This window comes from Orcinus orca, chromosome 16, assembly GCF_937001465.1.
Source record: "Orcinus orca chromosome 16, mOrcOrc1.1, whole genome shotgun sequence".
In the NCBI taxonomy this organism is placed as follows: domain Eukaryota; kingdom Metazoa; phylum Chordata; class Mammalia; order Artiodactyla; family Delphinidae; genus Orcinus; species Orcinus orca.
In genome coordinates, this window is record NC_064574.1 from 71071971 (window position 1) to 71094212 (window position 22242).

Sequence of the window (22242 nt, forward strand, 5' to 3'; positions counted from 1 at the left end):
CCAGATCGAGGGTGGAAGGTCTGAATTTTAATCCTGGCTCTGCCACATCTGGGCCACCCCTACCTCTCACAGCCTCAGCTTTCTCATCCGTAAATGGGGAGGGGGAGGGGGCATCAACACGTGCTGAGCGTCCTCACAGGAGGAGACTTCCATCCCCTGTCACTCTCAACCCTCACAAGGCTAGTTGCCTCCATTTGACAGATGAGGAAACTGAGGCATGGAGGGAGAAGATGCTTAGAGTGCAGGGGGTTGGGGAGAGCTCCTATCCCACAGCCTTGAACATCAACCCAGGAGCTAAGGTCTTACCCCATCAGTGATGAGGATCCAGTGATGACTGTGGAACCTAGAGCATGACACACCCAGGGCTGTGTTTCTGGAAGGTTGCCCAGGGGGCCGGCAGGGTGGGTGGCTGGGAGGTAAGGAGTCCTGGAGGTGTGTCAGGAGGCTCATGCTGTGGTCCACACCTGCTCTGGTGATGAGACGGAAGCCTGGGCTTGTTATCTGGCCGTATTCACAGAGAACAAACAGGCTCGGGCACACATGCACCGCAGGACGTCTACTCAAAAATGTGCTCAGAGGGCTTCCCTGGTGGCGCAGTGGTTGAGAGTCCGCCTGCCGATGCAGGGGACGCAGGTTCGCGCCCCGATCCGGGAAGATCCCACATGCCGCGGAGCGGCTGGGCCCGTGAGCCATGGCCGCTGAGCCTGCGCGTCCAGAGCCTGTGCTCCGCAACGGGAGAGGCTGCAACAGTGAGAGGCCCACGTAACGCAAAAAAAAAAAAAAAAAAAAAAAAAATGTGCTCAGAAACCACAGCCATAGGGTGACCAACAAATCCACCTCAGCTCTGACATCCGGGGCAGGACGGAAGTGAGCCAGTCCTGGAGAGAAGTGGGAGGAGGACAGGAGGGCCTCACACTGGTCCCAGCCATCAGCAGTGATGTCCTCTGGATGACAGGCCAGGGAAGATCTCAGGGGGATGGAGCATGAACGAATCACGAGAAAGAGTGTGGGAACATTTATTTAGGACCGAGGGCACGTCAGGCACTTTGGCCAAAGGGATGTGACTGAACCCTTATGGAATTCTTAATCTCAGCTGGAGAAACTGAGGCTCAAGAAGTAGCAGGGCAGGGGCCGGAGTCCAGGGCCTGGCTGGCTGTCGTCTTCAGGTGAATCAAGTGTCCAGGTGGAAGCCCCATAGCCCACGGACTCCCCTCCTTGTTTCCAACACTCAGTGGGATTTTTCTCAGTCCTCAGGGGCTGTAGCTGGTTTGTTTTACTCCAGTCTTGAAGGGGACAGTGAGGAAGGCTGGGGAGAAAACAGACATTCTAAGGTGTCTCCTGAAACCAGCCCTTCTCGGGCTATCTTTCTGAGTCCGTTTTTCCCACAAGCTGTTTTTTGCTTCCCTCTTCTGCCCCCTAGAGGCTGAGAATGGGGCAGCAGGCTCTGCTTCCCTGGACCCCGAAGAAAGCCCCCTCTCTCCCCATCCACCCTCCACCAAGAAGCTAAAATTGCCTCCACAGCGACCTGAGGGACACCTGGGACTCGATTAGGTGATTGAGAGCAGAGGTCTCCAAGTGGGCATAAAAGTTTATAAATTACAAATATATTACCAGCAGTATAAAGCATATATAAAAACTAAAAGAATTTAAAGGAGGACATAAAGATTAAACACAGCTTTTAAATGTTTTTATTTTATTTACTAACAGTGTAATAGACCTTTTGGCCTTCCTTTATACATTCTTTATAACATATTTTTACAGCTAGCAATGCAACTGCATACCCTTTCTTCAATTTTTTGAAAAACATGGGTTAACACTCTGTGCTGTCGTGATTCAGGAGTCTGGTTCTGTGTAGAGTTACTTCCATACTTGATTTGGCTGTTAGAGCTGAAAAGAGTGCTTTCATTTGGATTTATACAAATATTTCTAAATCCAAATGAAAGAAGCACCTCATGGGCTGTGTTTTCTTTTCTTTTTTTTTTTTTTGCGGTACGCGGGCCTCTCACTGTTGTGGCGTCTCCCGTTGCGGAGCACAGACTCCGGACGCGCAGGCTCAGCGGCCATGGCTCACGGGCCCAGCCGCTCCACGTTATGTGGGATCTTCCCAGACCGGGGCACGAACCCGTGTCCCCTGCATCGGCAGGCGGACTCTCAACCACTGCGCCACCAGGGAAGCCCTGGACTGTGCTTTCTAAACACCAATATTCATATTTTAGTCCCATTCTCAAAATAGGGAACCGTTTTTGGTGAAATCTGGCTAACCTACGTTCATCTTTCTAGATATCCATCACTAAGTTCAGCAAACAAATCGGAAGATTAGTATTCATGTTTTTTTAACAAATGGATTCAAAACCCCCTGAAAGTTTTCTTTTTGGAAGCTTTTTGAAATTGGTTGGAATCTTCCGTTTTCAAGTTCTTGAAGTGTGCAGGCTTGGAGAGTTTCTAAGGGAAACATACTTTCCTTGCTTTTTGGCAATACAAGCTCATAACAATGGAAACATCTCCAAACATCTGCTTTCAAAATGCTCTTTCCAAAGATGTAAAAAAGCAGTTACATTCTCTCCCATTGCTTAAGAGTTACCTTCCTCCTAGAGGAGCAGATTAGGTGCTTTGTTTTCAGGGGGGCAAATAGTGGACAGTCACGTGTCACCCCAGAAGAGGTCAGCGAATGTGGGCGCTTGTCTTTAAATACATGAGCCTCATCTCCAGACTCAGCAGCTGTTTGAAGTCACACTCAGGGTCCCTCCCCATCTCATAACAAAGTATCACTGAAGAGTCTTCTATGCAAAGTTCTTGTTCTTAGTAGTAATAATATAAATCATAAGTACGGTGATAGAGAAGAGGGACTCTGTGTCAGGCACTCTGTAAGCGGGCTCAGACGGATTAACTTACTATATCCACGAACAGCCCTGTGAGGCAGGTCCGATTCTAGACCTTTTTGACCGATGGAGAAACTATGGCACGGACGTGGCAAAACCATGAGAAGCCAACTGGACAGCACGTTTAGGACATCGTTGTTGTGACTGACAGATGATACTGGCAAAGGGGAGACTGTTGATGGGGCCGGTGTGAGAACATGGGGACCCTCAGACTTGGGATCCAGAGCTTCCCCCACCACCCAGGAGACACCATAAGCTTCTAGCGGATTTGAGTCCAGGCCTGTGGTTTCGGCACAGCCGCAAGGGACACCCACACTCTGATGGGAGGCGAAGGACACAGAACTCACTGAAAAAGGGTGAATCTTGCCTGTGCTCGCACTGCCTTATCTTCCTCGGGTTTCTGATCAAGACATGTGTTCTGGAGCCTCTTACCTTTACCACACAATCTGTTAAACAGTAGAGATGCTCACACACACACACACACACACACACACACACATACACAACTGCCTGACACTCCTTTTATTGGTTTAGTCTCCCAAGTAAAGCAAAGAGAAAGACGATTTATTGAACATCTACTAAGTGCCATATGGTGTACCCAGACCTTTATACGCATGACCTCGTTTTTTCCTTGCAATAGCCCTATGAGTCAGGGGCCCTTGTATCCCCATTTTATAGATGAGAAAACTGAGGCTGAAAGAGGAGTTGACCTGCCCAAGGTCAATGGCAGAGCTAGAGTTCAACCCCAGGTATGTGACTCCCGTTCCTGTGGCCCAGGATACCTTGACCTGGCAGCCATCACTTCTGGAAGTTCCACCTGGCAACTCTCTGAGTGGTCAACTCTGTTCTGTGTGCTGGGAGGGGGTTTTGTTTATTTGTTTGTTTTTTTGGTTTTCCTAATGGAATAAATTTTATATGTAACATTGTGTAGAGTTTTTGAGCAGAAAAGAATTCTACCGAGTTAGAAGAGGGTTTCGTTAAAATAGGTGAAGGCAGTGAAGCATGGAGAAACAGAAGTAGGAAGAATGGGATGTATTCCATTCGTGTCTCCCCAGGAGTGAGGAAAACCAAACACTGGGTTCAACCCAGTGCAAGGGAGAGAGCTCCCTCATTGGGGTAAGTTTATCATGAAGAGAAAATCTACCGCCTGACCAGCACCCCTGAGGGGAGGCTGCCCCAGGAAGGGACTTGGCTGGGGTTTGTGAGCCAAGGGTGGGCACACAGGGGGTGGATTTATGCTGTTGAGATGAATAAATGAGGTAGATCCCATCCTTGGCCCCCATTCTTTATCCATCCTGTATCTGTACCCTTTGCCATTTTACACTGTCCTTCCACAGTGGGCGGGGCCTGCTTCCCTGCCTCTTGACTTTGGACACGGCTTTGCCGAGAGCATGAGGTCAAGATGTTGGTGGCTTGGTCCTCAGTCTAGGCCTCATGAGATCTTGCAAGTTCCCACTTGCACTTCTGTCGTCGCTGTGATCAGAACACACCTGGGCTAGGCTGCTGGCCCCAGGAGGGGGACCTTGACTGACAGCCCCTCCTGATTCCCAGATACATGACCAAGCCAGCCAAGACCAACAGACCTCCCTCGCCAAGTCCAACCTGCCTGGATTCCTGACCTCACATTCTCACACCACACCAGCTCTTTCTTAGATGATGGGGAAGTTTCTCTTTCCCAGAAGCCCCAGCAGATGGCTCTTGACGTCTCACTGTAGACAGAGAGAATGGGATCCTCCGACTGGCTTAAGACAGTCAGGACCCACCCCTGGAGCTGCGTCTGGGGTCAGTCCCTGCCCAGACATCATGGAGGAGACAGAGAGAGGTGGCTACAATTATCTATTGCTGTGTTAACAACGTGCAAAACTTAGCAACAATTACTGTTTCTCATGATCCTGTGGGTTGGAATCTAGGCAACTACACTTCTCTCTCCTGGTACCATTCGTGGGCTGCAGTCTTCTGATGGCTCGACTAGGCCCTAGGATCGATGAGGAGCTCACCTGTACACCTGGAAGCTGGTACTATGCTCGGTGGGGTGCCTTAGTTCATCACGTGAGCCCCCCCTCCAGTCAGCTAGACAGGGCTCCTGTTTTGCGTGTGTCTTGGAGGTCTTAGAAGGCACAGGTGGAAGCCACAAGGCCTCCTAAGCTCTGCCCTAGGCACACACATGGAGTCACTTCCAGGCATTCTATTGGTCTAAGCATTTCTGCCCAGATCTAAAGGGAGAGGGAGTATTGCAAAGGGCTGGTAGGTCTGCAAACAATCCCCACAGGTGATTAGGGCAGATACAAGAGAACAGATTCTGGATGGCCAAAATGGCCAATGACCACCACGAGAGGGCAGAGGGAAGCAATGGCAGAGAGGCCTTCCCGGGCAGTGGGCGGATCTTTCTGCCCACGGGTGCCCTGGCGACTCAGCAGGCAATGCCCCTGGAGACAGTGCTCGTGTCAAACACAGGAATGTTCTGGGACCTACGCCCGGGGATAATCTTTGAGATCAGGACGGTAGGGGCTGGGATTACATGTCTCCCTCACTAAATTGAGTCATGAAACTTTTATTAAGGGACCTAGCTTGTCAACGTCAAGAAAACAAGGCAACTCTGGGCAGACCCATTAAAAGCAAATCCTTCTCCACTATCGCCATCGCCGGTCCTGGAGGAATTGTGAAATGACAGGGTGAAGAGGCGGGTCGGGGGTGGCAGAAGGGGCTGTCTCATCTGCTAATTACATGCAAAGTGCTTTCCCAGGCCCCTAAGAATGCAGGCACAGCAGCCACATCCAATTTCCCAAGGTTTCTTCGCAGAAAACTGCCTCCTTCACAGACACGCGTGACAGCTGCTTCCATCAGACACGGGAGTGTGTACCCAGCCACTTCTCCATCAACCAAGAAGGAGGGTCAAGTGTGGCTACGTCATTTCCGGAACCTGAACACCCCCCTCCTGCCCCCTCTGACTGAAGGCCTCAGGGACCCAGACCTCCTAGCTGGAGAGACCCTCTGGGCCCCCTGGACCACTCTGCTCAGGGAATGGGGCCACACAAAGCCCCCACTTGGAAGACTATGATGTCACCCACATCCAGATTGGCCATCTCGTAGATATGTGTTGCTGGTCAAGCAACTTAGCCCCTCTGAACGTAAGATGGGTACGACAGTGTCCACTTAACCTATGGAAAACTCCTGGTATGACTTTTTTTTTTTTTTTTTAATGTGAGCCAAGATTTTAAATCAGGAGATAGAATACAAATAATTGGATTCTCCAGCTTCTTAGGGACAATCTAAAAGTCTGCCAGCACTGGGCCTGCATTCCCAGCTGGCAGAACTGGCTGGAACTGAGTAACTGTTTTAGATAGGATACAGTCTCTCCACTTTGCCACAGTCCCCACCACTCCCTATTGTCTTACATCAGATCTACTTTGCTCATTCCTACCCCTGACCTAATCCCAGCAGGCACTGGAGTTTGCCACCACTGGGTTAGAATTTTAGTTCCACTGTCCTCAGAGCTCTACCAGATCGTTATCCCAGGATCCACTGTCACTAAACCAACAGCTCAACATCTGATCTTTGTAGGGAGCCGTCATTGCCTCCTTCTGCATCCTCCATCGCTCCAGCCACCAGGGGACTTGGAAACCACCTCCCTAGCCAGGCATCTGAGTGACCGGATCAGCCTTCAAACGTCCTTGTTCCTCCCTGTGGCTGAAGATCCTGGGGTGAGGCCTCTGCTTTCAGCAGTTTGCAGGGCCCCAGAATCCAAGTCTGTTTTACTCCTCCAGGCGCTTAGTCTGCAAATGGTTTCATCTCGGTCTCTGGGCTACTTGACTGGAGCATCCAGCTGCCGTCTCTGATGTTTCAATCTTTCAACAAATCCCCGTCGAGCCTCTGTTACAGGAAGCAGCAGACCAAGGCGCATGGGCCAAATCCAGCCCTCCACCTGCTGCATTCTGCCCACAAGCTAAGAACAGTTTTTACATTTTTTAATGGTCGAAACAAAATCAACGTAAGAATCATATTTTGTGACACATGAAAATTATATGAAATTCAAATTTCAGTGTCCGCAAATAATGTTGGATTGGAAAGTAGCCATGCCCTTTCATTTCCATGTTATCTGTGGCTGCCTGCGGGCTCCAGGGCAGTGTTGGGTTGTCGCAACAGAGACGTACGGCCCACAGCCCACAGAGCTTCAAATGTTTGCTCTCTGGCCCTTTCCAGAGAAAGCCTGCTGCCCCCTGCTCTGCTACATTCCAGGCCCTGTTCTGGGTATTGGCGCTACAGAACTATTTCCGCTGCCTGGTGCTGCATAACAAAGTACCACAAATTGAGCGACTTAAAACAACAGAAATGTATTCTCTCTGAACTCAAGGTGTCGGCAGGGCCATGCTCCCTCCGGGGGCTCCAGGGGAGGATCCTTCCTTGCCTCTTCCAGTTTCTGGTGGCTCCCGACATTCCTTGTGGCCGCATCCCTCCAATCTCTGCATCCCACCTTCCCCTCTGGGTACATCTTTTGGAGACACTCATCACTGGATTTAGGGCCCACTGGATAATCCAGGGTGGTCTCATCTCTAGATCCTTAAGTATATCTGCAAAGACCCTTTTTAAAAATAAGGTCGCATTGGGCTTCCCTGGTGGCGCAGTGGTTGACAGTCCGCCTGCCGATGCAGGGGACACGGGTTCGTGCCCCGGTCCGGGAAGATCCCACATGCCGCGGAGCGGCTGGGCCCGTGAGCCATGGCCGCTGAGCCTGCGCGTCCGGAGCCTGTGCTCCGCAACGGGAGAGGCTACAATGGTGAGAGGCCCGTGTACCACAAAAAATAAAAAATAAGGTCGCATTTACAGGTTCTGGGACGTGGGCATATCTTTGGCTGGAAGGGGTCATCATTCAACCACTACAAGTGGTTTATTGCCTTCTAAAATCTTCCACTCTTTTGAAGGGAGATTAATGATAACCACTTACCACCCCCCCCAAAAAAAGACCCTAACAGGTCAGGTGTTGATGAGAGCTGTAGGTGAACTACAGGGAGGTGAAGCAGATGGAGAGGAGGCTGAGCAACAACCACCCCGGGGGGTGGTTGAAGGTGGGAGGGGAAGCCCTAACCCGCAGGGGCCGGGGGGGACTGGAGGGAGGCGGCGAGCCACCCGAGCCCGGTCCCCAGGGTAGGGGAGGAAAGCTGAGGCTCAAGAACAGGGGCCTGAGGCCTGCCCCAGGGCAACAGGCCACGCCCGGCCTGGAGGGTTGGAAAGGCAGGAGCTGCTCCACCACCCACTTAACTGCTGGGGCACCAAACAGCATCGAGTCCTCAAGCCCACTCACTCTGATTTTCTACTCTGCTAACGGGAAGGTGGAGACTTCAGGCGCCGGTGACAACCTGCTGTGTCCTGGTGGGGATGGTAAAGGTCAGATGTCACAGGTAAGGGTCTGGCACGCAGACACACTTAGCTTCAGACACAGGATTCAGTCGGTTTCGGATATTCAGTCCTGAGGGGACCATGATCATCTAATAGTGGCCTTTTAGTCTGAGGATCCAAAGTCCAAAACAAGACCTGGATGTCCCTCCCCCAACCCCATAAAGACGTCTGCCTCCCCCCAGAAGCAATCTTGGAAAGAAGAGGGATGAGGGGGAAGAGAGACCTCTTTAGACAAGACACTTTCAGTGGGGAGTTTGACAAGTCTGCCATGGACAGCTGTGCAGGTTGTTCACCATCCAAGAAGGCCTGGCTAAGGGAGCAAGTGTGGGGTGAAATCTTGCTTACACTCCACTCTCCTGGTGCAGAAGTGCCCCTATTTGGAGGAAGAGGTGCCTTTTGAAATTCTCACAAAACTTGTCTGAAGTTTGAACTTTAATGGAATATTTTATCCAGAAGAGCCTGTTTTAAATCTGGAGAGAATGATTTCTGTTTAATGGGAAAATTTTTTAAAAATACATTTTTCCGGCCACCAGTTTTGCAGTGTAAAATGAGATGATTTCTAGAAACAGGTACGTTTTGTGTACATCTGAGTCAGGTCAGAGCACAGAGTATATTCTGTCCGTCACCTCACACATGCGCACTGTACACACACACACACACACACACACACACACACACACACACACACACATTCTCTCTCTCTCTCTCTCTCTCGTAATTATGATGATATGAAGGACATGGACCACTTTCTTGAGGGCAGGACCCATGGTTATCCACGCGTCAGGCCTAGTCCTCGACCCAGTACTGGTCACAGTATAAACCCTCAGTGAATGTCTGGTGATGGACCGGCAGACTGAACAGGTAAGTGGTGCATAAGCGATACACACCTTTGAGCTGAGCGTGGGTCAGACACGCAGCGTTCTATTAAGGGAAACCTACATAGCTGGCCTTTGTTTGGCTCCACAGCCCCTGTGCACAGAGAAACCCCAAGGAGCCGTGTGCTCAGGGACGGACCGGAGTGCCCAGGGTCTCCCAGAAGTGCACTCCACCTGGGTCATCTATACAAACTGGATTCTGCAAATAGCTCTCAAAGCCGCCAGAGGAAGCAGAAGCAACTGTGTGGAGCATACTGTGCGTCAGGAAGCAGTCCTCTCCTCACATGCCCAGGCTCTAAAACCAGAAAGGGATGGGACCCGGCAGACCCAGTGAATCTGGGCCCCCAGGGACCCTGACTCCTGGCTCTCAGCTTCCCACTGTCCCCACAGCCAGCTCAGGCTCTGGCTCTGGGACTCCTCCAGCAGTTCCATCCACAAGCACTTCCTCTCAGGAAGAACAAATCCGACTCCAGGCACAGCAGCCACAGCACCTCTGGCAGGGAACAGAATTTGGAATCCCGTAGACCTGGTTTCCCGCCCTGCCACTTACAAGCTGTGTGACCTCAGGCAAGCCACATAACCCCTCTGGGCCTCAATGTCCTTCAAGTTCAAGGGTGACAGTGACAAATGTCCTGTCTCCTCGCTCAGCAGAATATGAGCTTAGGGGACGTCTCTGGTGGTCCAATGGCTAAGACTCCACGCTCCCAATGCAGGGGGCCCGGGTTTGATCCCTGATCAGGGAACTAGAACCCACATGCCGCAACTAAGGATCCCACAGGCCACAACGAAGGTCCCACGTGCCACAACCAAGACCTGATGCAGCCAAATAAATATTTAAAAACAGAGAGAAAGAAAGAGAGAAAGAAAAAAGAAAGAGAAAGGAGAGAAAGAAAAAGAGGGGAAGAAAGAGAAAGGAAGGAAGGAAGGAAGGGAGACAGAAAGAAAGAGAGGAGGGGAGGGAGGGAGGGAGGGAGGCGGGAGGAAACGAGCTTAGGAATGGCTGACAGGAGCACAGAAGCTTCCAAGGCCCCTCAGCATGCCGTTTCCCCAGTGAGGCTGAGCGGAGGCTGGCTCCTCCGTGAGCACGGGCATAGCAGAAAGAACGCAGGCTCTGGAACCACACAGACCTAAAACTGGACCCCAGCTTTGCCCATGACTTGCCGTGTGGCCTTGGGAAATTCACTTCCCCTCTCTGCGTCTCAGTCTCCTTATCTGTTAGCGTTTGCTCTGAAAGCAGCGGATCCTAAGGGCTGGGGTGGGTGCCTGCAGAAAGCAAGCCCTGGGCAGCGTCTGGAAGGCAGTGGTGGTCTGTCTCGTCCTGCAGCGGAGGAGGCGGGAACCATTTTTGGAAATGCCACAGTACAGATCAGTAAGGTAATAACAGCCCCCAGAGTGTCCTCGGGGCTCCCAGCCCCTCCCCAGGTAGGCTCAGCAGGGGGAAGCTGGAGATGCTGTGCACATCCTTCTCTGGAGTCCGAAACACTTCTACTCCAGTGGCGTTCAGAGGCTGGAAGCAAGGTCGCAGCGACTCCAGGGGAGCTCAGGGCTTGGGCAGAGAGAGGCAGGGCATGGGCGGGTTGCAGCCTCTGGACCTCAGGCCCCACCTCGGCAAAGTGAGGATAAGTCTTCCTCAAGGGCTCCGAGATTGGACAGTATCTGTCTTGGTTTTTCCGGAAGGAGCCGCCCCTCTGGACGAGTCTCTAGCCTCAGGCCCCAAGCTAACTCCAGACACCAACGTGGGTCCAAGAGCTGAGGGCCCAGATTACCTCCTACAATGTTCCAGAGGCCACTTCTACCTCACTGGTCCCCGTCACGGCTTAGGCAGAAACAGCCAGACAGCTGGGGTCTCTAGGGGTCTGTGACCCACCAAAAGGTGTGTATCTGCACAGAGGCCTAAGGGGGCAAAACCCTGCCACACACATAACAAACATCATGTTGTACACCCTGGAAGAGGTGTGTGCATGTACATACACACAAGGAAAGGTCTGGAAGGCCACCCACTGAGTCCTTATAATGACTTAAGAAACTTCTATGTTCTTTGTTTCTCTGAAAGGAACATGTATTGTTTGCACAATAAAGAGAAGGAAAACTGGAGCTGCTGGATGTGTTTAAATAATTAATCTTTCACCCTCCTGGCCCCCCACTGCGGGCACCACACAGGGCTCTTGGCGTAGACCCAGGAGGCCGCATAACCCATGTCTGTGGTGAAACCCACCACCCCACCTAGGGCCCGAGCCAATCAATTAACATGGCTTTTAAAAGATGTTTCCAAATGATGCAGACAGGGAAGAGCGGAAAAGGGAGTCCCTGAGCTGAAGAAATCCTTCACTGAAGAGCCGTTCTCTCAAGTGCTTTTCCCTAAGGAGCCTGAAAGTAAGGCCAGGCGTTCTGAGAAGACACCAAGGACGCGGCTTCACTGTGTTAAAAATTAGCGCCAGGAGAGACCTCAGTGTGACTCCAGCTTCCTCCTTTGAGGAAAAACCCATTTAGATACATCTGGAAAATCCTCACGCACTCAGTGTTTTGGGGGCACCTGCTCCAGGCCCTACACTGAGCGCTGGGGACACAGATGCTCCCCTGCCTTTAAGGAGGTCTCATCCCGGCGGGGGACAGAGGCGCCGTATGGTTAGCAAGGAAGCCTCGCTGTCAAGGAGCGTGCAGGAGAGCTTCTGAGTGGAGGACCTGGAGGAGGGCAGCCAGCTCAGGTCCAGAGGGTCAGGGAAGACCCCAGCTTTCCCCTGGAGCTGGTGTGGGGATGAACCAAATTGGTCAAACTGCAACCACCAAAATGCTGGCTGTGCAGAACACGATGTTGCTCGTCATGTTTCTCTCAGTGCTGGGGACCAGCTCAGAGTCGATCCCTCCTGATGAGCCAGGCAGCTGCACCTGAAGCTGAAAGGAAGGACGCCGGGGATCGTCTGTCTTCCAGACACTACAAGCCTCCCAGGGCCGGACACTTTCTCTTCCAGGACTAGGGAGAACAGAAGTCCCAGTTTACACCTGTCGCCCCAGAGTTACTGTGATAATGTCTCTTTTCACTCAAGACATCCGGGTTTGGGGAAAAAAAAATTATAGTCATCCTACCCATCTGTCCACCAAAGTTTCATGGCAATCTTCAAATGTCTCCGGTCAGCGCCAGCCTGGTTGCCAGCCTTAAGATGCCGTCACAAGGTGTCTTCAGCCTTCCTCTGCCCACTCGCCCAGAGGCGAGACCTGCTCAGATGATCGTCACCTGTAATGAAGTCTCCCCTGATCCTCAGCCCTCCCCTGATCCCCTAGTTCTACAACCCTCTGTCCATCTTCTGGACTCCCAACCTTGATCACAGTCCTAAGTACTTAGATTCTGCAACAATCTGTTTGCCTTTCTCCTCACTGGTCTGTGAGTTCCTTGCAGACACAGGCTGTGTCTTATTAATCTCCAAATCCTTCCCTCGCAGCCCAAGCACCTGCCTTATGGAGGCATTTGGTAAGTCTGTAAAATTGACGAGCCACCACCAACCATGGCTCCTGTCAAGGTCCCTCTCCCTGGCCCCAGCTGCCTGGCAGAGGTGTCACTTGGGGACACTAACATTGCTCAGAAGTGGGCAGGAGGCCTGGTTAGGCTGCCACTAACCAGCCAGGAGGCCCTGGGGCTCAGGGTCCCCAAGATCCACAAAATTAGGGGCTGATTTGGTCAAATGGTCTCAGTGGAGCCTTACAGCTCAGACATTTTGCAACTCTGAAGTCTGTAACTTTCATCCTTCTTCTGAATAGAAATCAGGCCCCAGTGATATCACAAGCCTCAAAAATATTTGACCCAGCAGTTTCACATGTAGGAACTGAACCTATGGAAATAATCACACAAGTACCAAGATTTATGTACGAGGACGTTCACTGCAGCAGCATTTGTAATAAGAAAAACTATAAACAAATCATGGTATAGCCATATGATAGAATACTGCCAAAAACTGCAAGTGTGTGTGCCTGACACCCAGTGAGGCCAAACGGAAACATCAGAGTTTGGAGCAGAGAAAGGTTTATTGCAGGGCCACGCAAGGAGATGGGTGGCTCACGCCCCCCAAAACCCCAAACTACCTGAAAGCTTGCAGCAAAGCATTTTAAAAGGTGAGGGAGGGGTGTGGCTGGTTGTTACAAACTTCTTGGTGCAGGAATCCTTTGTCCCCATAGGTCAGGTCACCATGTTCCTGTAAACCTCCAACAAGCCAAGTATTATTCTCTGTTCTGCAACATTTTATCTCTGTATGAGCAGAAAAGTGTAATACTCTTTAACAGGTATAGCCCTTGGGACATTGGGATTGACATATATACACCTGTTGATACTACATATAAAATAGGTAGCTAACGAGAACCTTCTGTGTAGCACAGGGAGCTCTACTCAATGCTCTGTGGTGACCGAAATGAGAAGGAAGTCCAAAAAAGAGGGGATATATGTATCTATACATATAGCTGATTGTAAAGCAACTATACGCCAATTAAAAAAAAAAAAAAGGGGGCTTCCCTGGTGGCGCAGTGGTTGAGAGTCCACCTGCTGATGCAGGGGACACGGGTTCGTGCTCCGGTCCGGGAAGATCCCACATGCTGTGGAGCGGCTGGGCCAGTGAGCCATGGCCGCTGAGCCGGCGCTTCCGGAGCCTGTGCTCCGCAGTGGGAGGGGCCACAACAGTGAGAGGCCCGCGGACCGCAAAAAAAAAAAAAAAAGGTATAGCCTTGAGAATAGGCTGTCCTGTATATTTCAGGCTATGGGCAACATTCTTAACTGGAAGCAAAGGCAACAGAACACAAAGATTAAAGTAAAAGAAACAGATCTAACATGGAGTCAGATTTGTTCTTCCCTATTACAATACCATCCACCATTAAAAATCATGTTTTAGTAGAATATTTAACAACATGAGAAAATGGTCATGTTAAATAAATCAAAAGGAGACTACAAAAACAGGACCTCTATTTAAAAAAAAAGGAAAAGGAAAATCATACATGTTTGCAGAGAAATAGGGAAATGTTGAAAGAAAATTCACCAAAATACTAACACTGGTTTTCTCTGGGCACTGGGATTAGATGACCCTATTTTTTTTTTTCCTGCATTTTTTACATATTCTTCTACAACATTTTGTAGTTGGAGGGGGAAAAAAGGCTGTTAAAAAATGTCAACCCTCCGTTGTGTGAGGCCAATGGTAGGCAATGGAAGAAAATGCCATAAATTGTGAAAACCAGAAAATTTCATCAGAACCCTTCCCAAAGCCAGCGGCTGTGCCTTTGGCAGATGTAAATGACATAAACCAGAGGAAAAGCAGGACATGGGCATCAAATGGAGCCGAGACAAACTCCTTGCACCCAAAGGTGGCAGGGAAAGCAGCCCACCTCATTGAAAACCCCCAGCCATTATCTGACCTAAAGGCTCCCTCTTGTCCATCTCTATCCTTTCCCCATCCCCTTCCTCAGATCACAAAGACAGTTTCTGGATTTGCCAAGGGCCTGAGAACTTATCCAATTCCACCCAGGCGTCCTAAGGCCTGCTCTGTACCAGGCCCTATGTGGGGCGCTGCAGTCAAGAGAAATCGGATCAAGACCTGTCTGACCTCCCTCCCAGGGGAGGAACCCTTCCTGCAGGTCATCCAGCCTCTTCTTGTCCACCTCCAAGGACTGGGAGCTCACTACAATCCATGCAGCTGGGGCCGCGCCCATCAGTCTTAGAATAAAAATCCTCCATCCCAGCCCACCTTACTCCTCAAGGCCTTTCCTCTACCATCCCAAGTCCTGCCTTGTGTTCCATCCAAGGGTGGGGCTCACAGGCGACCAAACCCATTCCCTCACCCCCTCGGTCATTAGGCATTCAAAAAGCCCTTTCATCATCTCGGGCACAGGCAGTGCTCCCGGCCTTGCCTAGCAGGCAGGTGAGGTGGTGTTTATAGCCCAGGAATAACTGGATGCTAATTCCCTTCTGTTAAAGGGCGACTGAAGTTTCAATTCCCTCCTCTATGAACTCTGAACTGGGGCTAGCTGCAGCTGGGAGGCTGTGACTGACGCGGAGCAAGGGGCTATGTGCACGTGTGCGCGTAGCTCAAATCCAGCCCACATCCCCACTCCCACCAAAGTTATTCTTATAAAGAAAGGCCTCAGAAGTAGAAGCCATCAGCCCCCAACTCCCTCCCCAGTTCTGTCAATGAGCCTTCGCATAACACCCCTACCCTCACTTTCAGGTGAGCAAACCTCTTCCTGTCAGGCGTGGTGTTCCTCATTAGAAGCAACCCCAGTCCTGTCTGTCCAGTCCCTGTCACACCTAGAGCAGGAGGAGCTGCCGATCCGTTACCCTAGAAACTTCACGGACAAGTGCCATTTCTGCACGTGAACAGCTGGTCAAGGCCTCACATCTCTGACACACCAGCAAGCCCTGAGTCCCACCCACTCCTCGCCCCTCACACAGCTACACCCTCCCTCCCCTCCCCAACCCCCATTCTCAGACAATCCATTAAGAGACCTTCACCTCCCTGTTGTCCTCAGGCGAGACTTCGGTCTGTTGAGGGGTCCACTCTCTGGGAGGGGGAGCAGTGGGAGCCCACGTTTTGAGAAGCAGGGGTGTGGACACCACCTGGACTCCAGGCCCACCTCCACCACTAGGGTAGATGTCAGACCAAGTCCCCCACCATCCCTGAACTTGAGAAAGAGGGACCCTGCGTCTTCTGACTGTTATAAAGATGTTGTCGAGAAGAGGACGGGATGTAAGTTAGTCCTCCTCGGAGGGGCTCCCCCGGGGCACCGACACAGGCCTCACCCCTTGCTGCCCAGCACCCTGCCAGGACGCTCCCCTTCACCTGGATGCTGGCCCTTGAGGAAGTTTTGAGTGGAAAAGAAGCTCCCTAACCAGCGTTTATATAACAACAACATAAGCATTTTATTTTTTCATTAAGCTTCTTAGTTTCTTAGTATCACAATGGAATGATGAGAAAACAAGAACAACAAAAAAAAACCCCACGGGTCTGCAAATCTCTGACAAACAGCAGAGACTTCAAGGCATTGAGGGGGAGGGAGGGAGAGGCCTGACAGAAGTGCCAAAGTAGTTCCAGCATCAGCCTCTCCTTAGCCAGCTGGGCCGGGGTGGGGGGGGGGGGGGGGTGGAATGGTGAGAAGGTGGCACTGTCACAGCTGTCCTTGGCATTTCTGCCTCGTGACTGATACACGCATGATCTGCACGGACCACCCCACAGGGTTTCCCGTTGCCTCCCCGGTACCTGGCCGCATGATCCCTGCCTGCTCCAAACCCCTGGACACCCCGGAGCCAGTTCTGCTGGGTGGGTGGCAGGAGAGGAGCGTGGAGGGGGGTGAGGGCAGGCGACACCGTTCCGGGTGTGAGAAGCCGAGGAGTGGCCGAGGCCCGCCCGGGAGACACCCGTGGCAGCAGGCGGAGGTGGTGCAGGTGGCGGCGGCAGGAGTCCACGTCCCTTGGGCGGTGAGCAGGCCACACCTAGAGCTTCACGGTGCCAGGGGGCAGGCTGTCATTGCAGAGTCTGTAGTAACGCAGGTCGTTGACCAGCCTGTGCACACTCTGGGTGAACGAGGGCAGGTCCTGGAAGGCAGGGGCACAGCTGCAGCCCAGCCCCACCCAACACCCAAAATCACCCCCACCCCACCAGCCACTCCTGTCCCACAGGGCGTCCGGAGCTCTGAGAACATTTGACAAAACACGAAACTTCACTCACTCTTGCCCCACGTGTCAGCAAAGGCACGGTGGGAGAAAAAGAACAACAGCTGATACCGCCCTAGTGCCCACCACGTGCCAGGCCCTGTCCCAAGCAATTCAGAGACAGAAGTTGTTCAATCCTCACTGCCAGCCTGCGGTGCAGGTTGTTAGTACCGTCATTTGAAGGATGAAGAAAGCGAAGCGCAGACAGATTAAGAAACCTGCCCCAGGTTACACAGTCAGGAAGGGAGGGGATCCAGACTGGAGTCGCTCCCGAGCACGGATACGGCTCCCCTCCACCACGGCCGGCCGAGCCACATCTGCAGAACCCTTCTCCACCCAGGGCTCCAGGCAGGCCCTGCCAGTCAAGAGTCACAGTGGCCCGTATGTCTCATGACACCGAGCCTGCTAGGCCGCAGAATACAAACAGAGAAGGCCCCTCACAGCAGGAGGCCCAGATTCAACCATGGACCACTACAGGACCACCCGAGGTCTGCTTCTTCATCTCTGGATTGGGATTACTGAAGGCTGGATTGCAGGTCCACAGGCAAAGTAACATCAACGGTGCCTGTCCACACCCCCTAGGCAACCTGGCTAACCTCTCCTCCTCTTCAAACTTTAGCTCAAAGCCTGCCTCTTCCAAAAAGGCCACTCGGATACGTCCTATTTCCTGGCTCCAGTGGGCTAGGTCGGGGCCTCTGCTCCAAGCTCTCTGAGGCCCTTGGCTCACCCTGCCTGTGGACAGTGAGGGCAGGCTCTGGAGCCAGAAGCCCCAGCTCCAGATCCCGCTTCCTGGCTCCACCAATCCCAAGTTCTGTAATTGCCAACCAACTGCTGCCCCTTCTGAGCCTGGGTTCCTCTGTGAAGTGGGGTTAAACAACAGGACCTACACTTCAGAAGGCTGTTGGAAGGCTATAAAAAAGCCGAGGCAAATACGGTGCTTGGCTCAGTGTGGTCCACAGAGGGCGCTGTTGCCCATCTTCCCAGCAGGACTCCTTAAAGGCAGGGAGGCACGAGCTCCTGGACACCTGGCACAGGGCTGGAGAAGAAGCCAGCTTCAAATACACAGTGGATGGATGAATGAATGAATGAAGGCGCTGATTCCTTTACTTATTTCATCCTCAAGAAAACAAACCAAGGGATATTTTTAAAATCAGTGGTGCCAAAATGCCAAATTCGAATGTCTTAAATGGAACATGGCAGTATATTTCTGCATTTTTAATACGCACCCCAGGTGCTCTGATGCATACCTATCAATAGCTTTGAAAACCACTGCTTTAAATCAAGAAGTTGACTGAGAATGACATCATTAGAAGCTGATCATTAAATATTAGGATTTGGCCTCCAGGATAAGGATGACAAAATACCCAACTGGCTGAAGTGAACTTAACGAAGCTCAGGAGAAAACAAGATCAACGCCAGGGAGAGAAAGTTTCCAAGACAAGGGAAAACAGGAGCTGAGTCTAAGAAAGAACGACCCTGACACGTATCACAGACGAGACAAGCAAGGAAGACGAAGAGTTTGCTCCAGCAAGAGCAACACGCAACCCTGGACGCTGAAGTGGAACGTGGATGGGCTGTTCTCGCACGGCGGTCGGGTCAACACCACCAAGAGGATGTGGGAGAAAGAGAAGGTGTGAGTGGCTGAAAGACGAAAATTACTTATTCGATAGGAAAAGTTCCAGGAAGAGCCTCTTGGCGGGCGAACAGCCAAGACTTACAGCAGCTGAAACTGGAAGGAGGAGGACAGATGAGGGCCCAGCAACGAGGCCTCAGGACAGGAGAGGCTGGGCACCACGGGACCCAGACACACTAGCAACGATGGCTTCACGTGCATCCACAGACCTCACCACCCCAGTTCCCACTCAAGGGGCTGCCCAGGCGGAACAGCCCACCTGACCGTCTCTGGGTGGGCAGCGGGAGGCAAGAGCATGAGCACTGTGAGGCTCCTCCCAGGGCCTGGCAGCAGGTCAGCCCCACTGAGCCTGGCATCTGGAAGAGCCCAGGGCCCCACCGCTAAACCCTGATGCCTGGGCTCCCAAGCATCAGTCTTCATGGCCTGTCTGCAAGTCCTGGCCGTACTGGCTCACAACCCAGAAGAAACAAGAGCTGGGCCCCAGTCAGAGGTGGGCTCGACAGGGTGCAAAGAAGCTGAGACAAATCAGGCGGACGGCTGGGGCCAGAACCGGGCCCAGTAGCTGAGACAAAGAATATACGTGCTGCAGAGGCCACCACTGGGGGACAGCGTGTGCCCCTCAATCCAGCCACGGCACCGAGTCATCCAGGAGCCGCACGAGCTACAGTGGAGCTGCCGGGGGCACAAAGCACACGCGAGGCAGCCTGCCCCCTCCTCTTGGAACAGGTGCCAGGCTTGAGAGCCCACGCCTGCCCTCCCTTTAGCCTGGCCTCTCTCTCCTCACCCGATCCATCTTGAAATTCCGCCCCAGCACATTTTTCTGGTTGGCATCCACACCATCACAGCTGGTCAGGAACTCTGGGAGGAAGGCCGCGAAAAAGCCATCGAAGTCCACAGAGGCCATGTTGTAAATGGCGATGCCAATCTCCTCCTGCAGGAGGTCGTGGGACTTGTGAACCAGGACCTGGAGCAGCACGTTCACAAACTGAAAGAGCATGGTGGTCCGGAAGATCTTCTGCAGACAGAAAGAGCAGGGTGAGCGAAGGCCGGGCGGGCTCCCTGCCTACTTCCTGTTGTGCTCCGCAGCCACTGACCCGAGGCGGGTGGCCTCGGCCTGGGCCCATGACACCTCTGAGGAAGAAACCTTCATCTGAGAGCTGGGGCACTTACCTTGTGGTACAGCTTCTGCTTCGTGTTGAGAGTCTCCAAGTAAAAGAGATTTTGTTTAAATAGGTGGATGTCAGGCTGGAGAAAGGACTGTCCAAAAGCCTAGGAAATAAGACCACCATTTATAAGCAGCCTTTCAACACCCTCAGACCCAGCCCTTCTAGGGCACCTCCCTACGCCCAAAGAACTGACACTTGGCAGCGGTTCCCCATGCTGACGCAGGGCGGGGCACCTACCGCCTCATTCTCCTGGCCTGTCTGGTCAGATCTTTGGAACGCTCCTGTGTAGTCTGAGCTCCCAAGTTCTCCCCACTGGGCCTCACTTATTTGGTCTCATCTTGCACCTTTTGTAATAAACCTCCACACCTTCACAGGATCTGTCTTTGAAGTAAGCAGCTAACACCTCTAGGCAAGCACCTCAGCCATCTTAGCAGATACCAGAGGCTGCCCTCCCCGCCTCAAGCCAACCACTCGCCCATAAACCACCCTCTCCTTGGCATCCCAGATCTTATAAACCACAAATCCTTGAAGGCTCCTTCACACCTGGCTGCCTCTGCCTTGGGGTTAAGCAATAGCAAATTTTTAAACTGCTTTGCAGTTTCTGGGCTGCGGAAGTTTCCAGTTCACCCCCCCACCCCAAACACAAAGAGCCCTGCTCCCACAGAAAGTGACTGAGGAGGAGTGGGGGAGGCCAATGAAATGCAAACCCAGTGGTGGGCAGGACACTCCCCAGAATAAGCCGGTGATGGCCTCGTCATTCCGTCCCTGGGCTCCTAAACTATGAGAAGGGGGTCTTATAGCCACAGTGGTGTGTGCTCAGCCCCCAGAGCTCACTCTCTAGGGTTTAACAGTTGCACTTGATCAGAAAGGGAGACAATCACAGGGCAGTGCTTCTCCCAACACGGTACAAGCCAGAATTATCTCTCAAAAATGCAGATCAACTAACACACTGCTGCAGGTAAGGAGGGCCCCCGGTGGTCCTGACGTGGGCAGCCTCCTCACACGTGGGGCAACTCTGCTATAAGGCAGAGGGAACTGAGATGTATCCAGCATCCTGGGTGCCAGGAACGCTGTGTACACTCTCATTTAACCCCACAACAAACCCACGAAATAGGCACTATTATCCCTACTTTACAGATGGAGAGACTGAGGCTCCAAGAAGTTGACTAACTTCATAGGTACTAAGAGGTAGAGCTGAGCTTCAGACCCAAGACCACGAGGCTTCAAAGTGCCACTGTGTGGCGCCTGCTGCAGTGGCCACGTTAGAGGCAGTGGGACCATATGCCACAGAAGCAAAGCAAGGGACAGTCGGCCAGTGGACCCAGTTGGTGTCCAGAATGATGCCCGTCTGTTCCTGGATCACAAGGCAGCCTCACCAGCTCTGCCACATTACCTGCATGATGGCACTGAACTGAGGCTCATTCTCCATCTGCTCCTCAGCAATCCCCCTCTGGACACTGGCCAGGACGGTGGACTTGAAGAAGTACCTCCAGTTGTGATGGAGCGTCCGGAAAAGGAGCTCAAACAGCTCAGCCTTCACATCAGGGGAGGGGCGCTGTGGAGACACACACAGACCCTCAAACCTTCAGGGAGCCACTCACAGCCTGGGCCCAGAGCAGCAAAGAGGCCTGAGAGATGCCTCCTAACAACCAGCAGCGTGTTGGCTTTCCACCCTCACTCTCGTCCTGTCAAGCCCCCTGTGGGCCAGCAGTTCAAACGAGGAGTTCTTCGGCAGAGACATGGCCGCAGTTGAGACACAGAATGCCTGGGTCGGTGCCAAGGGGCCCTTTTTCTGATGGAAGCACTCAGCTTTTTAAGCTAAGAAAAAAAGGCTACTAAATGGAAAACAATTAGGAATATGGATTTCCTGCTGAGCAAGCAGCTGATCTGATCTGTCACATCTTCTTGGTGGTGCTGTTCCTTTGCCAGTATAAAAAAAAGCTGTCCCAGCTAACCTGTTGGCCTTATGCAACCTCTGAGGATAAAGACAAACAAGAAGGCTTAAAAGAGGTTCTGCCCTCTATAGAAAAGGAGTTTAAAGAGCACTTAGAAACCACCAACAGCAGCATTAGAGGGCCTCCAGGTGGAAGCAGCACCTCGGGGGAGGCACTGTGTGGCGCTAATTGCTCTCCCAGCCTGTCTCCTTTCTCACTGGCAAGAGGAGAGGGTGAGGGAGGCAGGCTCAGCAATAATTTTCACATTTATCCAAAAATCTCCAAGTCACTGAAGAGCATGACAGGTCACATTATTCCACAGGTCTCAGCAGAATTAAAAATTATAAGGCCCAGATCTATTTAATTCAGCTTTGATTAAAGTTAAATTAAGACCAGGGGGCACCAACTTCCATGGCAGGGATCCTCAGAGGGCGCAGGTGTGTTTAATGATGCAAAGCAATTGGACTTACTTAAGCCTTAGTCTGGGCAGTTAGGAAGGTTAGCCCTTATTTACGTAACTATTACAGAAAACTTAAGTTAAATATATAATTATTCTGAATTTTGTCATGCTGAGTGGCTGTTTTCTAAGAAGGACAAAGAGCTTTCTAATGATGAAAGCTTTGAATGGTTCTAAGAACTTGTTTTGTACCCTTGAGATCATGAAATTTCTTAATAGGAAAGTG

At 52.0% G+C, this 22242-nt stretch overlaps 2 protein-coding genes across 5 annotated transcripts in view; both read right to left on the reverse strand.

The window, feature by feature from the left end:
- Positions 1–1319: 1319 nt before the first annotated feature.
- The window catches only part of LAT (linker for activation of T cells), a 237997-nt gene continuing 217074 nt past the window's right edge, over positions 1320–22242 (reverse strand). Inside the window, exon 11 of the mRNA XM_049699375.1 lies at positions 1320–7623. The gene's annotated coding sequence lies outside the window, so the exon portion shown is untranslated. The remainder of the gene's footprint in view (positions 7624–22242) is intronic.
- XPO6 (exportin 6) overlaps positions 16013–22242 on the reverse strand; it is a 106764-nt gene continuing 100534 nt past the window's right edge. For all 4 annotated transcript variants that reach the window (XM_004268606.4, XM_033426057.2, XM_049699351.1 and 1 more), the window contains 4 exons: positions 21019–21180; positions 19630–19728; positions 19244–19474; positions 16013–16709 (listed from right to left, as the gene is read on the reverse strand). In XM_004268606.4, the coding sequence (XP_004268654.2) occupies positions 16608–16709; positions 19244–19474; positions 19630–19728; positions 21019–21180 (594 nt within the window). In that variant the 3' untranslated portion in view covers positions 16013–16607. The remainder of the gene's footprint in view (positions 16710–19243; positions 19475–19629; positions 19729–21018; positions 21181–22242) is intronic.